The sequence below is a fragment of the Telopea speciosissima genome, chromosome 9 (genome assembly GCF_018873765.1).
Source record: "Telopea speciosissima isolate NSW1024214 ecotype Mountain lineage chromosome 9, Tspe_v1, whole genome shotgun sequence".
Taxonomy (NCBI): Eukaryota; Viridiplantae; Streptophyta; class Magnoliopsida; order Proteales; family Proteaceae; genus Telopea; species Telopea speciosissima.
This window is the reverse complement of record NC_057924.1, coordinates 14,928,990-14,943,765: the sequence shown is the minus strand read 5'-3', so window position 1 is coordinate 14,943,765 and position 14,776 is coordinate 14,928,990. Positions and strand designations below refer to the sequence as shown.

At 42.7% G+C, this 14,776-nt stretch overlaps 1 protein-coding gene across 1 annotated transcript in view; it reads left to right on the top strand.

The window, feature by feature from the left end:
• LOC122640942 (dihydroorotase, mitochondrial) overlaps positions 1-14,776 on the top strand; it is a 49,024-nt gene that overhangs the window by 3,251 nt on the left and 30,997 nt on the right. Inside the window, exon 2 of the mRNA XM_043834239.1 lies at positions 8,314-8,400. Coding sequence (XP_043690174.1) covers positions 8,371-8,400 — 30 coding nt within the window. The 5' untranslated portion in view covers positions 8,314-8,370. The remainder of the gene's footprint in view (positions 1-8,313; positions 8,401-14,776) is intronic.

Here is a 14,776-nt window from a genome sequence, read left to right as displayed (position 1 = left end):
CGGATACCTTACACCCGACCTAAATACCCATCTCAACCCACTTATTCCCTATTCCCCCTTTTAACCCATCCCGGCCTATCTTAGCCGAACCAATCCTGGGTCCCCAAACCGGTTCCCCTACACCAATCCAGCCCAATCAACCCCATCTCGCCCCCCTCCCCCCTGGTGTGCTTTCCCCCTTTGAAGGAATATCGTCTCCGGCCCCGTAGTGTCCCACCGAGGTCTAGAGTTAGCTCCTCCACCGGTTGGCTGCCCCCTCCTCCCCCCTTCTCATGATCCCTTGGACCATTTGGAACGTCCGCGGGCTCAATGCCCCGGCAAAGCAAGCTGAAATCCGAACTCGCCTTAAGTTCTCCAAATCCCCCCTCTGCTGCCTCCTTGAGACCAAAGTGCTCGAGCACAATTCGTCCCGCATTGCTCAATCTCTCGCCCCCTCTTGGTCCTTCCTCTCCAACTATGACCACTCCCCATGTGGCCGCATATGGGTTTTGTGGGATCCCACCAAATTCCATATCTCGACCTCCTCCTCCTCCTCCTCCCAGTTCATTCACCTTAGCATCTCTGACCACCTCCATAACCATCTCTTCTTCTTCACCATGGTCTATGCCCTCAATCGCCACCCTGGTAGGATTCCTCTCTGGGACAGCATCAGATCCATTTCTTCCTCTGTTGGCTCCTCTCCTTGGGGCATTGGAGGTGACTTCATTGTCATCCGTTTTTCCAACGAAAAATTGGGTGGTTCCCCTATCGACCACCAAGCAGTTACTGCTTTCAACTACTGTCTCGAGGACTCTGGCCTAAACGACCTCAGATGGTCGGGTACTGATCTCACTTGGCACAACAAGTGCTTTGGCCCTGACAGAGTTGCTTGCAAACTAGACAGGGTCCTCGTCAATGATACTTGGCTATATTCCCTTCCTTCCTCCTATGCCTCCTTTGACCTCCCTGGCCTTTCTGACCATTCCCCCATATCTCTCCTTGTCCTCCCCTACCTATCCTTTGGCCCTAAACCCTTCAAGTTCTTTGACATGTGGTCCTCCCACCCTGACTTCCTCCCCCTGGTCCAATTGGCTTGGAATATTCCAGTCCATTCCTTCTCCTCCCCTCTCCTGGCCTTCTCCAAAAAACTCAAGAATGTCAAGTCAGCCCTTAAAGCTTGGAACCCTTCCACCTTCGGTAACATCTCCTCTCGGGTCTCCTCTTGTCGGGACACCCTCTCCTCCATTAAGCTTCGCCTCCAGGCTGATCCCCTCAATGCTTCCCTCGCTGTAGAGGAATCCTTAGCTTCTTCGGACCTTACCTCCTCTCTCTCCTAAGAAGAAAGCTTTCTTAAACAGAAATCCAGAATCAAATGGCTTGAACTCGGCAACTCTAACACCGCCTTCTTCCACCGATGTCTCAAAGCCCGCTCCAACTCCAACTCTATTCTCTCCCTTTTCTCCCCTGATGGCTCGACCCTCTCCCCTGTTGACGCCATCAAAGCTGAAGCCGTGAACTACTTCACCGGTATCTTTTGCCCCCCAGCCATCGCTCCCTCCCCCATTCCTGCCGACCTTATCAACAAATTTCTCCCTCCCCACCTCCTTAGCACCCTCAGTTCCATCCTCTCTGACTCTGAAATTACCTCTGCTGTCTGCTCCCATAAGGCTAGTAAAGCTCTAGGCCCTAATGGGTTCAGTATGGGATTCTTCTCCTCTTGTTGGGACATCATCAGTGTCGAGCTTATCAATGCCATAAAGAGCTTCTTCTTCAATCCTCACCAAATCCAAAGCATCAACCACACCTTTCTCTGCCTCATCCCCAAGTCCTCTGGTGCTTCATCCGTGTCCGACTTCAGGCCCATCTCCCTTTGCAACCTCCTCTACAAGTTCATAGCCAAAATCCTTGCCAATCGGCTTAGCCTTGTCATTGATTCTCTTGTCAGTCCAAACCAATCTGCCTTCATTGCTGGGAGAAGCATCTCGGATAATATCATCCTTTGCCAGGAAATTGTTCGGGGCTTTGACCGTAAGTCCCACTCCCCTGCTGCTCTCCTAAAGATAGACATTCATAAGGCTTTTGACTCCCTTCGCTGGGATTTCATCTCCCAAGTCCTCCTCAAGATGTCTTTTCCCCCCATTTTTGTCAACTGAATCCACTGCTGCATCTCCACCCCTCGCTTCTCTGTTCTCCTGAATGGTAGTTTGGCTGGGTTTTTCCCTTCCTCTGCTGGTGTCCGCCAAGGCTGCCCCCTCTCCCCTTTTCTCTTTTGCCTCTCCCTTGAGGTCCTCTCTCGTAGCATCCAGTCTAAAACCGATCTTCACCTCATTTCCCCCATCCCTAAATGCAAGCCTACCAACCTGACCCACCTGGCCTTCGCTGATGATCTCATGATCTTCTCCAAGGCTGACCCCCGCTCCATTGAGTCCATCATGTCCTCCCTCCTTCTTTTCCAGAACCTTTCGGGGCTTCGCATCAACCTACTGAAGTCCCAAATCTTCTTTGCTGGAGTCTCTGACCTAACCAAAACCTCCCTGTCCTCCCTCACAGGCTTTACCATTGGAACCCTCCCAGTCCGCTACCTTGGCCTCCCCCTCATCCCTGCCAGACTTTCAGCCCACCACTGCTCTCCCATCCTGGTTCTCCTTCGCAAGAGGTTGCAGCTTTGGAAAGTAAAACTCCTTTCCTATGCAGGTCGTCTTGAGCTTATCAGATCGGTTCTTCAGTCTTGCTACATTTATTGGAGCGAAGTTTTCGGCCTCCCTTAGGCAACCATCAAGGAGGCTGAATCCATTTTGTGTGTTTTCCTCTGGAAAGGTGTGGACTCAGCTAGATTTCTGCACCCTAAGAGCTGGGCTTCCCTTTGTGTTCCCAAATCTGAAGGAGGGCTCGGGCTTAGAAGAATAAAAGATGTTAACAATGCTGGTTCCATAAAGCTTATTTGGAAGATCCTCACCAACAGATCCTCCATCTGGACTTCTTGGGTTTATGCTGGGCCTCTTCGCAGAGATTCTATTTGGTCTGTTAGTCCAGGAGCTGACTCCTCTTGGGTTTGGCGCAGGATTCTTCAGGTCAGACACCTAGCCAGGGAGGCTATTACTTGCAGGATTGATGATGGTTCGACCACCCTGCTTTGGCTCGATAAGTGGCACCCCTCCGAAGTTCTCTCTACTATTGTGAGCCCTAGAGATATTTACTCCTCTAGTTTGGACAGATTTGCCCACGTCGCTGCCATCATTTCCAGTGGCTCCTGGTCGCCCCCTCCCCTCCTCCCCCCCTCTCGCCGACCTTTGGAGCTCCCTCCCCCCCATTCCCCCTGGGCACCGCGGCAGAGGTGACACCATCTTGTGGCTCCCCTCCCAATCTGGCAGATTCAGCTCTCACTCAGCTTGGGATTTGGTTAGACATAGAGGGACCACCTGTCCTTGGTGCAGAGTTGTTTGGTTTCGTGGTCACATTCCTCACCATAGCCTCACCGCTTGGCGCGCCCTAGCTGGCTGTCTCCTCACCCAAGCCTTTCTTGCTCATCGACATATTCAAGTTCTTCCCAGCTGCTGTCTTTGTTGGAATGGGGCTGAAGATGTCGATCACCTTTTCTTCACTTGCCCCTTTGCTTCCTCCATCTGGACCCGTGTTCTCCGCCTTTGCTGGCCAGGTAGGCGCATTCCTCTCTCCCTTAGCCGAGAGTGGATTTGGATAGATATGACATTCGGAGGGAAGTCGATTTGCGACTCGGTTGGCAAGATTGCCTTTGGTGCCACTATTGCTCACATTTGGATGGAACGCAACCTCAGAAGATGGACATCCAACTCCCGCTCTTTCGACATGATTTGGAAGGCCATCTTTTTTGATGTTTCGTCTAAAGTTAGATCCCTCCCCCTGAAGGATGTGAAGGATTCCCCAAGGAACAGGCTCATTGTTGTCTCCTGGGGCATCCCTTCTTCTATCCTAACCACCATGTAGTTCTTGCTTCTGCTTGTACATCCTTTCTCTTTTCTTCGTAATTAAATTTTTATTCATCCAAAAAAAAAAAATCACTCTTAATGTTTTTTTTTTTTTTTTTTTTTTTGGCTAAACGACAGTAAACGAATATATTAAAAAATTATAGTGAAAAGATATACAAGATTAACATCTGAGCATACCCAGACACTACAAAACTAATACAAAAAAGACTTGATACTCCATCCTCAGCATTGCCATCAGCAAAGCACAAGACTAAAACACTTTTAACCAAGTATCCAACTTCGGCATGGCCATCAGTGGAAGTCTTAGAAAAAAACCTTTATTAACCAATCTTGGAACCATTCATCAATCGTCAAATCGATATCTTGGTCTTTCTTGAAAGTCACAGCTGATATCATGATTGATAAAAGAGGGATATAGAGGCAAAAAATGAGAAACTTGTAATGCAGCTCCTTTCTTAGCTGACAGATCCGCAGCAGCATTAGCCTCCCTATAACAATAAGTGAGCTTCAACGTAGTAGATGAAAGGTACTATTGGTAGTGAGTCTATTGTTGTAAAAGCTTCCAGGGAATGGAGCCTTTAACAACACATGAGACAATAACAATGGACTTCGAGTCAATCCATAGTTGCTGTAAATTTTTTTCTTTATCCATTTTAAGACCTATGAAAAAAAGCAGTAAATTCAGCATAATAATTTGTATGGATACGCAAGTATTCAGTAAAGCAACCTTGGGGATCCCCTATTGAATTTCTGAAAATACCACCTGCACTAGCATGTCCTGGATTTCCCAAAGAACACCCATCAATATTGAGTTTTGTCCATCCAGGTTCCAGTTTACCCCAGTGAATCTCTAGAATTCAATGAGTGGAGGGATGGTATAAATCAGTGCCCAGATACTTTGAAATTAAAAGATCCTATATTGATTTGAAATTGGAAGGCAGGCATCAAAGTACTAGGTTCTTGAATGTCACACTTAATCACCTCAAACACAGCTTTAAAAGTCCTTGCTTTACCTACAAATCTTCTCAAATCACGTTCAAACCAAATGTGCATTGGGATCAGTATGAAACCAGCCAACCAGATGCATTTAAGTGGGACAGAAGCAGACTTGCGTTTCTACCAGATAAACAGATCATTGAGATATGAGCAAATCGGTCATGCTACTTTGAATAAATGCAGAAATTTATGCCTTGAAAATTGCACTCTGGAAACAAATGGCTGAAACTTTCTGATTTCTGCAAGCATAGATTACAACTGGATGCTAAGGAGATACCTTTCTGAATAACTAAAGCATCAGTAGATAGTTTATGATGCATCGATTGCCATCCAAACAAAGATTGCCCAGGCTGCAGATAGGAAGCCCAAACAACTGAAAGACCATGCAGGTTTTTGAGAAAGAGTCCAAATTCCATGCCAAGCAGATTTAACTGTAAATGTGCCTGATTGGGTAAGAGTCCAAACTCTCTTATCCTCAATATGTATAGAGGGTAGCTGAACCTCCACTGCAGAAATAAAAATATTCTGCAAAAAAGGGGACGAAACAGCTGGAAAAGACCAGTTAGAGTGAATAAGAAAAGAAGAGATTTTAGCATGAAAATTCCTGAAAAAACTCTGATCTGGGCCCGAGCAAATCAGCAATTGAAAAAATCTCCAAGCCACCTGTCCTTCCAAAAATTAATGTTTGAGCCATCTCCCACTATCCATCTTTCACGAGAAGAGACAAAACTCCAATCCTTTTTTATTCCTGGCCAGATAGAAGAAACCTGAGCCATAGACTTTAGTGAACCATATACAGACATATACTTTGCTCTCATTAATTTACCAAAAGAGACGAATCATTCTTGATTCACCAACAAAGTTTGCAGAGGAGGGATTTGTTAATATCCCAAAGTCTACAAATGCCAAGCCCTCCCTCATCAGTAGGTTTACAAACTGCATCCCACTTCACTTTAACTACTTTAGAAATCTTAGGATGTCCAGACCAAATAAATTTTTTTATCCATCTTTCCATCAAAGAAATCAAGGAAGAACGCCACCAGTAAATGGAAAAATTATGGACTGGAATACTAGTGATAACAGATTTGACAAGCTGAACCAGACCTGCAAAGGAGATGAGCTTTCCCTTCCAACCTGAGAGCTTTAAATTTGTCCACCAGACGGAGAATAAAATATTTTTTAACTTGCCCTTGAAAATATCTACCCCTAGGTAGCTAGTGGGAAACCGACTACCAGCAAAACCAAGCAAGGTAGACAGGATTGATTTTCTCCTCGTGGATGTATTCCCCATGTAAACCTTGCTCTTCCCTGCATGAATTTTCTGATCAGAGTAAAGCTGATACTCTTGAAGAAAATTATTAAGATTTCTCACAAATCTGACACTTGCATTCATAAAAATAAAGACTTCATCTGCAAAGAGCAGATGAGAGGGGAGCTAAATACCTCTCGGACCATTGAGGGCTTTTAGCTTTCCTTCAGCTCATATTAGAGATACCCTTACAGAGGACCTCTTCAGCTAGTATAAATAAAAGAGGGGCAAGGAGTCCACCTTGATGTAATCCATGTTCTACACCAAAAAAACCCACTGGGCCACTATTCAACAGAATAGATAATTTGGCTGAAACAAGTAATTGATGCACCTAATTAATCCATAGATCACAAAAACCAAACTTCATTGTCACATCAAACAGAAAGCCACCATTCAAGAGTATCATAGGCCTTTTGAATTTATAACTTAAACCAATACTACCCCCGTAAGCCGTAACCATAAGATTTCTTGTTAAGAACATTGGTAAACTCAGAACTCAGAAGCTATGGAAATATTTGTAAAAATAACCTTACCTTTTTGGAATGCCCCTTGCTCTTCAGATATCACACCCTTAATGTGTGATAACTGACAATTGAAAATCCATACTTGAGTGCCAATCTACTTTTATCTGAGATTTCCGGTTCTCATAAGTTATAGGCATAAAATATCTACCATATACGTATATTGCATCCTAATCCAGATTCTGATAAGATACAAGAATAACATTTTGTCAACACTCATACATCCTTCCGCAATTTCCTCAATAGTCTCACTATTGCCTAAATATTAACTGCGAGCTTGGACTGGATGGTTACAACCAAGGTTTAAAGTATCGGTATTGGAAGGGTGATTTTAAGAGACATATCGTATTGTATCAGAGAGAAGCAGGGTACGCTAAAGATTCATATTGAAAGGGTTAAGAAACGTATGGAATTGCTTAGGATATATGCAAAATATAGTTTTGAAGCGTAAAACAGTATAAATAAGTAATATGTAAAATATATCATGTATAAAAAGGAGAACAAAGTATGATCAGACAAGTGCATTCAATTGATTATATATAAAGGATGAGATTTCTTACATGTACTAATACCATTTTTTTAGGTATCTTATCGGCACCGTATCGCATTGGTACCTTAAAGATACGATACGTATCGGCAGATACGGAAGGATGTCAACCTTGGTTACAACAACCAAACATATTGATTTTCTGATGCAGCTTAAAGTGAAAATGCAAAGTAAGGTAGGAAATGAAGGAGGGTTTTATTACAAAATAGAGAACCAAGTACAGGATAACAAGGGTTAGAGAGAACCACTTAACTCTAGTGTCTCTTGGTGACTCACTCACTATTAGAGGACCTCAAACTCACCATGGGGCTTACATGGCTCTCCCAGAAAGAAATATAGCCATTGGAAAAGAGCCATTAGAAACATCTTCTAAAGAGTGCATTTGAAAAAAGAGTTGTTGTTTGAGGAAGACGGTGGAAGAGAGGGAGAAAGTGGAGTAGGCATTAAATGCTCATCATCATGACTACATCATTTTTCTATACATAGATATCCTTGGTTGGTCCTATCAAATCCTCTCATAGCATTGATTGTTTGGGATGGAAGATGCGCAGCTGGGTCTTATGAAATTGTAGGTGCTAATTTCAATTATCTAGCTAGAGGATTCTTATGAACTTTAGAACAATTTCAATTGTTTGGTTTCCTGGTAATGTTGCCATCACTTGAAGCATGTCAAAGTTTTGACCTGATGGAAATTAATAAGGCTGCTTTGTGAAGCTAACCTGTTGATGATTGACTTCATTTGTTATTTAGGTTGAAGAATTTATTGTGTGAACTTTAAAATTCGTAGAATTCCCTGATATCTGACCATATATTTCATAATTAGAAGAACATCTATCTGATTTAGCCAGTCTGCTCACCTCTTATCTTCACAAATTTCAATATTTTTATGTTTAGATTAGACTGTAATATGGATGAGGTCATGTGGTAATAATATCATAAGGGAAATGTTTTGAGGCAGAGTATAACTGCAATGAATCTGTTATGCTTTTTGAACAGTGAAATTCTTCTGTTTGTTCACGATAACCATCAGCTTTCTTCAAGGAGTTACCTAGAATGATGAAAACTTCTATTATTCCTCCTAAGGTATGTACAACCTTCTCAAAGTCTCTGGTCTTTTTTTTTTTCCTTTTGCTTTCATTGGGTTTAAGATTCATGCTGCCAAGGCATGACCTATTCAATGCATTAGAAAATCAAGTATTTCGGATAATGCAAGTCTAATCATACTATAAGTGGTACTTCCCCTAGATTTCCTAGGCTGCTGCCTAGGTATATGGGCTGTCTGACAAACTAATGGTTTTGTAATTTATGCAGTATCTTTTCTTGATAACTACTTTATGGGTAACGTGTATCCTACTTTGGCAGATATACATCATTGAAGTTTTAATATAGTCAGGGAAAAATGTATCTTAGTTATATTACTTATATATCTGTAGTAAGCTAAATATAAGAACCTTTCTTTGTAGATCTAACAAATGTGCACTTGAGATGCTATGTATGATGGTATTCCTAGTAAGCCTTGGGAGACCCTTTGATGCAAACCCAGGAGGATAATATGCAAGCCAAGATTGAATTTGGAAGAGGGTTCTGATCTGAATCTGGTTTGAGTGGGTTATGGGTAGGTATGATGGAGGTTGATGGAGCGTGACTGTAGGGAATGGATGATGGAGATGATGAGGATGCTGATAGTTGAAGTTGAAGATGAAGATATATAGGTGGCAGCCTAGAGTCCCACTAGTTGCCCAACTGTCGGAGTCCCACCGAGATCACAATCGAAGGAGTCCCACCTTGATCCCACTTGTGTCTCACAAGCAAAAGTTCTCAAAGAGAGCAATTTGTTTTCAATTCATGGTTGCCTTTTGAGAGCAGCTGGGACTTGCATTATATAGAGATGGAAATCTTGAGTACAACACAATAAAATTAAAGAGATTCTTAGAATTCCAAAACCCCTGTGGAATTCCCCATACATAGAAAACAAATCCTAGACATAGAATCTGCCCCAAAGACATAGAAAACTGAACCCAAAACATTGAAATTAACCCCAAGAAAACTAGAGACTTGTTCCAAGACTTTGGAACTACAAACAAGAAAAATATAAATCTACCTAGGAATATGAAACGACACCTAACTGAAAAACAACTAACTACAAACACTTACTGCTGCCTAGGAATTCAAAAAGACACAAGAATACATTTCTAGTCTTTTGGGGCCAGACTTGACTGCCCGAAGAAGTCCACGGTTTGGGCTGTGAAGGCCAGTCTTGAATTCAGTCCAGGTCTGGACTGGACTTGAGCTTGGACTGAAACTTGGTCTTGGGCTGGTGTGGTGGATGCCCTTCATCACCCTTCTAGGTATTCTATAAACTAGGGTTGCCAAGGCATTTTTGACAACATGAGATCAACTGTGGAAACTGTACCTGAGATGATGTAATGTTATTTTTGCCAATTTCTATTCTTCAAGGCTGATGGTGTCCTAGTCACAGGATAGCAATAACCAGAACACCAAAAAATCCAGAATTGCAAGGCTAATAGAATCCAGCGATAAAGTCAATTCTATAATTGGCAATAGACTGAGCAGATAAGGCTGGAATACTAGTTGATGTTACCTATTTGAATGTTGAGCATAATATCAAATTTGATCCAAATCCGACGGTTGGATTGAAAGTTATATCACTATCACAGATAAGTAACTATCTAAACAGAATTACAAAGTAACAGAAAACACAATAGAAACTGAGAAATAACAATCTGGACAAAGAGTATTTAATGGTTAACAGAAAAACAAGCAATGCAGAATAGTAAGTAAGAAACTGAAGTTACTAATTTGATTAACAGACTGATAACCAAACTGAGTAATAGGGGCTGTTAACCCTGCGCGAACAGAAAACTTGAAAGCAGAATTTATTAACACAAACTGATTCTCAGATTGGGGTTGGAAACCAAAATTAAATGAGAAGAACTGAAACAGAGAATGAAAAAAGAAGAAAGAAGAAGATAAAGAAGAAAAAGGATATGACCTGAGTCTCCCCCTCAAGTCTCACCCAGCAACATACCTGTCACCCTAGCATCTCACCAGGCCTAGCATGGCATAAACCACAATTGATTATCAACTCAAATCGTGGCCACAATGTTGACATCTCTTTCATTTATAACAAAAGTAAAACCATTACAAATTAATAGTAACTCTCTATGGCTATAGGAGAGTTAATGGCAATATAGTAACTGAAATAATAACTCTTCATAATAACTACTAACTTAGTGGTCAAGGGAATAACCATAGAAACTAAATGATCTTAACATTGCCATTAACTCCCAAAATAGAAATTAAATAAAATAGTAATCAAATCTCTTTATAATCTTCTCCTTGCACAACAGATTTGATAGATTCATATCTCCTAAAAGAAATCTCCACGCAAGGACCAATTAAGTTATAGTAATGGGCCCCAGTCTGGCCCGCAAAAGTGGACCTAGGGCTGGCCTGTTGGGCTGGTTTGATGGGCTGGATGAATGACTTCTGGTTCTTCTTTTCTTCTTCATGCTTTGATCTAAATCAGAAGAGATGAAAGAGAAACTAAATAATGACAGCAATAAAATCTGATCTTCCTCCACTTGATATCTCCAATTGGGGCCCACAATACCTTTTAGAAGTGTTAACAAAACAGGAATTTCGTGAATGGCTTGAATGATCAATGAGATCAGTCAAGCTCTCTATTTATAATAATAATAATAATAGAGATTACAAAGGGAAACACTGTTTATGACACTATTCACAACACTGTTCACGTGAACAATGTCGCAGCCCAAATTACAATCCTACCCTTGTTCAAAAGTACATAAATAAAGCATAAATAAAAAACCAAAAATACCCTTCTAATATCGGGTAACACAACTCAACATTCCCCCCCAAGTTGGGGCATAGATATCACACATGCCCAACTTGACTAGACTAGGATAAAACAATTTCCCACTCAACCCTTTGGTGAAGACATCAGCCAGTTGATCTCCAGACTTCACAAAAGGAATACAAATCTGCCCACTCTCTAACTTCTCCTTGATGAAGTGTCTGTCAATCTCCACATGTTTGGTACGGTCATGCTGCACTGGATTGTGGGCAATGCTAATTGTTGTTTTGTTGTCATAGTACAACATCATTGGAAGATGAACAGAACCACGGATATCAAGGAGTAAACTCTGAAGCCACAGTAACTCACATATGCCCTGGGTCATAGCACAGAATTCAGCTTCAGCACTAGATCTTGCCACAACATTTTGCTTTTTACTCCGCCATGTGACTAGATTTCCTCCAACAAAAGTACAATAGCCGGAGGTAGATTTCCTGTCAGGGTTACCACCCAAGTCAGCATCTGTGTAAGCTGCAATGCGAAGATGGTCATGAGGAGACAAAAGGATCCCCTTTCCTGGAGCTGACTTCAAGTAATGGAGAATACGAAGAACAGTAGCCATGTGAGTGGAATAAGGATCATGCATGAACTGGTTCACAAGACTCACAACAATGGCAATATCTGGTCTGGTGTGGGAGAGATAAATCAGCTTGCCCACCAATCGTTGATATCTGCCCTTATCAACAGGTTCACCATCCTTCTCTTACAGACGGGTAGTAGCTTCTAAGGGAGTGCCATAAGGATGACAACCAAGCAAACCAGTCTCTGATAGTAAATCTAGAACATACTTTCTCTAGGAGAGAAAGATGCCTTTTGGAGAACGGGCAACTTCATGTTAGATGTGTATAGAGTTGTAATAAGGGTAGTTCTGGTACTAGTCTTGTTACTAGTTACCTTATTATGTAATTCTGTATTTTCTTCTTTTTTACCTTTTACCTCCCTAGGGAGTGAGTTGTAATACTTTAATTTATGACTTTGAAGTAATATAGATGTGTGGAGATCTCTCTCACACACACAACCAGTACAACCGAAATATTACTCTTCCATTCTCTTGCTCTCTTCTTCTTCTCTTCCTCTCCACCATCTTCCTCCTCTTCTCTTACCTACATCCTTAAACTAAAATCCAACTTGGTATCAGAGCTAAAGGTTTGAGAGTCGTATCATCTCTATTTTCCTCATCTTTTTCCCTCTCTTTGAGATCCTAGAACTCAAGGGATTTCAAAGAAGAGGTTCCTATGTAAATCCTTTGCAAAAGAGGTATGAAGTAGGTTCTCTATAACCTATTTAGGTGGTTGAGGATGACTCTTGAGCTACTTTGGAGCTCCATTGAAGCTGTTTTGAAGTGAACCAGGGCGATTAGGGTTTCTGCCCATTCTCGAAGTGAAGGCCATGTTTCTCTCATTCTCGGCATGTTTTGGAGCTAGGAATAGCTCAGCGAGAATCGTATAAGGGTCCTCTATATGCTCCAAGTGTGCCTCCTTGATGAATGAAGGTCTGTCCAAGCATAGCTCGATTTTGTGGATCTGCTCTTACCGATTTCCACCGATTGCGGGTTGAATCCATGGATCAGGTCCATTTCAGCATGGGTTTGGCTGTTGGACCAGCCTACTAGGATCGTATAAGGACCCTAGTTATAGTCTTCGTGTTCTCCTTTGATGGATGAGACTCCTCTTTGAGTTCTACTCAGTTTCGTGGTGTTGTTCTCTGCCCAGGTAAACTCGATAATGCTGCATTTTCCTTGTTCTTGCATTTAGGGTATATTGGACCTCTTGTTTGATTGAAAAGTGATGATGAATATCTGCATTTGAAATATTGGGGCTTGTTTAAGCTGTTTTATCTCTTGAAGAGTGTGGGAGTGAAGCTTTGTTGTCTTTGGAATCTTTGTCTTTAAGTTTGCGCTCTGTTTTTGTGTGTTGGGATAATTTCCTTGGGTTGAGCGTGCACTCCCCTTGCTTGTTGTTACCTGTTTATGGTCAAGTACTCTTTCCCATACACTATGGGTGATACATCTGCATCTGAACTTGGTTCGGCTACCTCACAGCCTCTACCCACTGCACCTCAAGTTGTTTATGAGAGTGTGCCTACACTGATCTCCTTTGTGAGGCTGTCACTAAGAAGCAAACGGAAACTTGGGTACATTACAGGTACCATTAAGGCTCCAGAGCCTAGTTCACCTGGCTTTAACCAATGGGAGGCCGACAATTCTACAGTCATGACATGGCTGATCTTCTCTATGACACCTGAGATTGGGCGAAGGTTTATAAGAAAGGAGACTGCCAAGGCCATCTGGGACAGTGTTGCACAAACTTTTGATCAAGTGGGTGACTCTGCCAAGGTCTACCAACTTCACCAAAAGATTAACTCCATGAGGCAGGGTGATAGGACCATTTCTGAGTACTACAATGCCTTCCTTAGCCTTTTGGAAGAATATGACCACTACAGGGATCTCCACTAGGATCCAGGAGGATGAGGCCAAGGTATATCGAGACTCTTGAAAAAGAGCGTGTCTTTACCTTACTTGGTGGTCCGAACCACGACTATGAGCCCATCGAGCTTGAGATCTTAGGCCGGTCTCCCTTTCCATCTCTTAGTGAGGTGCAGTAGTTACTTACAGAGTGAGGAGACTCGGCGTGTTGCTATGGAGCCCGCCGTATCTTCTATTGAGAGGTCAGCCCTCAACTCAGGTTCTTCCCGAGACACCGGAGGTGGTAGAGGCCGAGGGCCTAACCGAGAGGTAGCCAATACAGATGGAGACAGTAGGTGCTAGTGGAGTTGGTCGTGACCGGTTTAAATGTGATCATTGTAGGAGAACTGACCACACCAAGGATAGGTGTTGGTCTCTTCATGGCCGTCCTCCTGGCACACGTGGTCGTGGTGGCCGTAGAGGGGAAGCTCGAGCTCGCTCTGTGATGACCGAGGCGAGATACTACACAGGATGACTCTGCCTTTATGGATACTGATGGTTCGCCGGGTCATATCACGGCTTAGCACATCTTCTACACCTTCGTAGCGATTCCTCATCATCCTCCGCTTTACAGTCTCTACTTGACCTCTACTACAGCCCGGTCTTGGGTCATTGATTACTGTGCCATCGACCATATGGTCGTACGTCCCATAATTATGATTCCTATACCATTTGCTCTGGTAAGGATAAGGTTAGAATAGCTGATGGCTCCCTATCCTCCATATCTGGTAAGGGTAGCATTCCTGTCACTTCATCTATTTCTCTTACTTCAGTTCTTCATGTTCTTAACCTTACAGTTAATCTTTTATCTGTGAGTCACTTGACAAAATCTTTGAATTGCTGCATCACCTTTTTCCCTTCTCACTTTCTTTTTCAGGATTTGGTGACGAAGAGGATTATTGGTAGTGGACGTGAAGAGCAAGGCCTTTATCTTTTTTATCCTTTTGTGTCTACAGCTCAGTCTTATGTGTGTGGCCGTAATGATAGTAGTTCTGTGGCGGCTGTTTTGTTATGGCATCGTCGTCTTGGCCACCCTTCTTTTGTTGTAATGAGGAAACAGTTGCCTCACTTATTTTCTTCTGTTGCTTCTTCTCCTG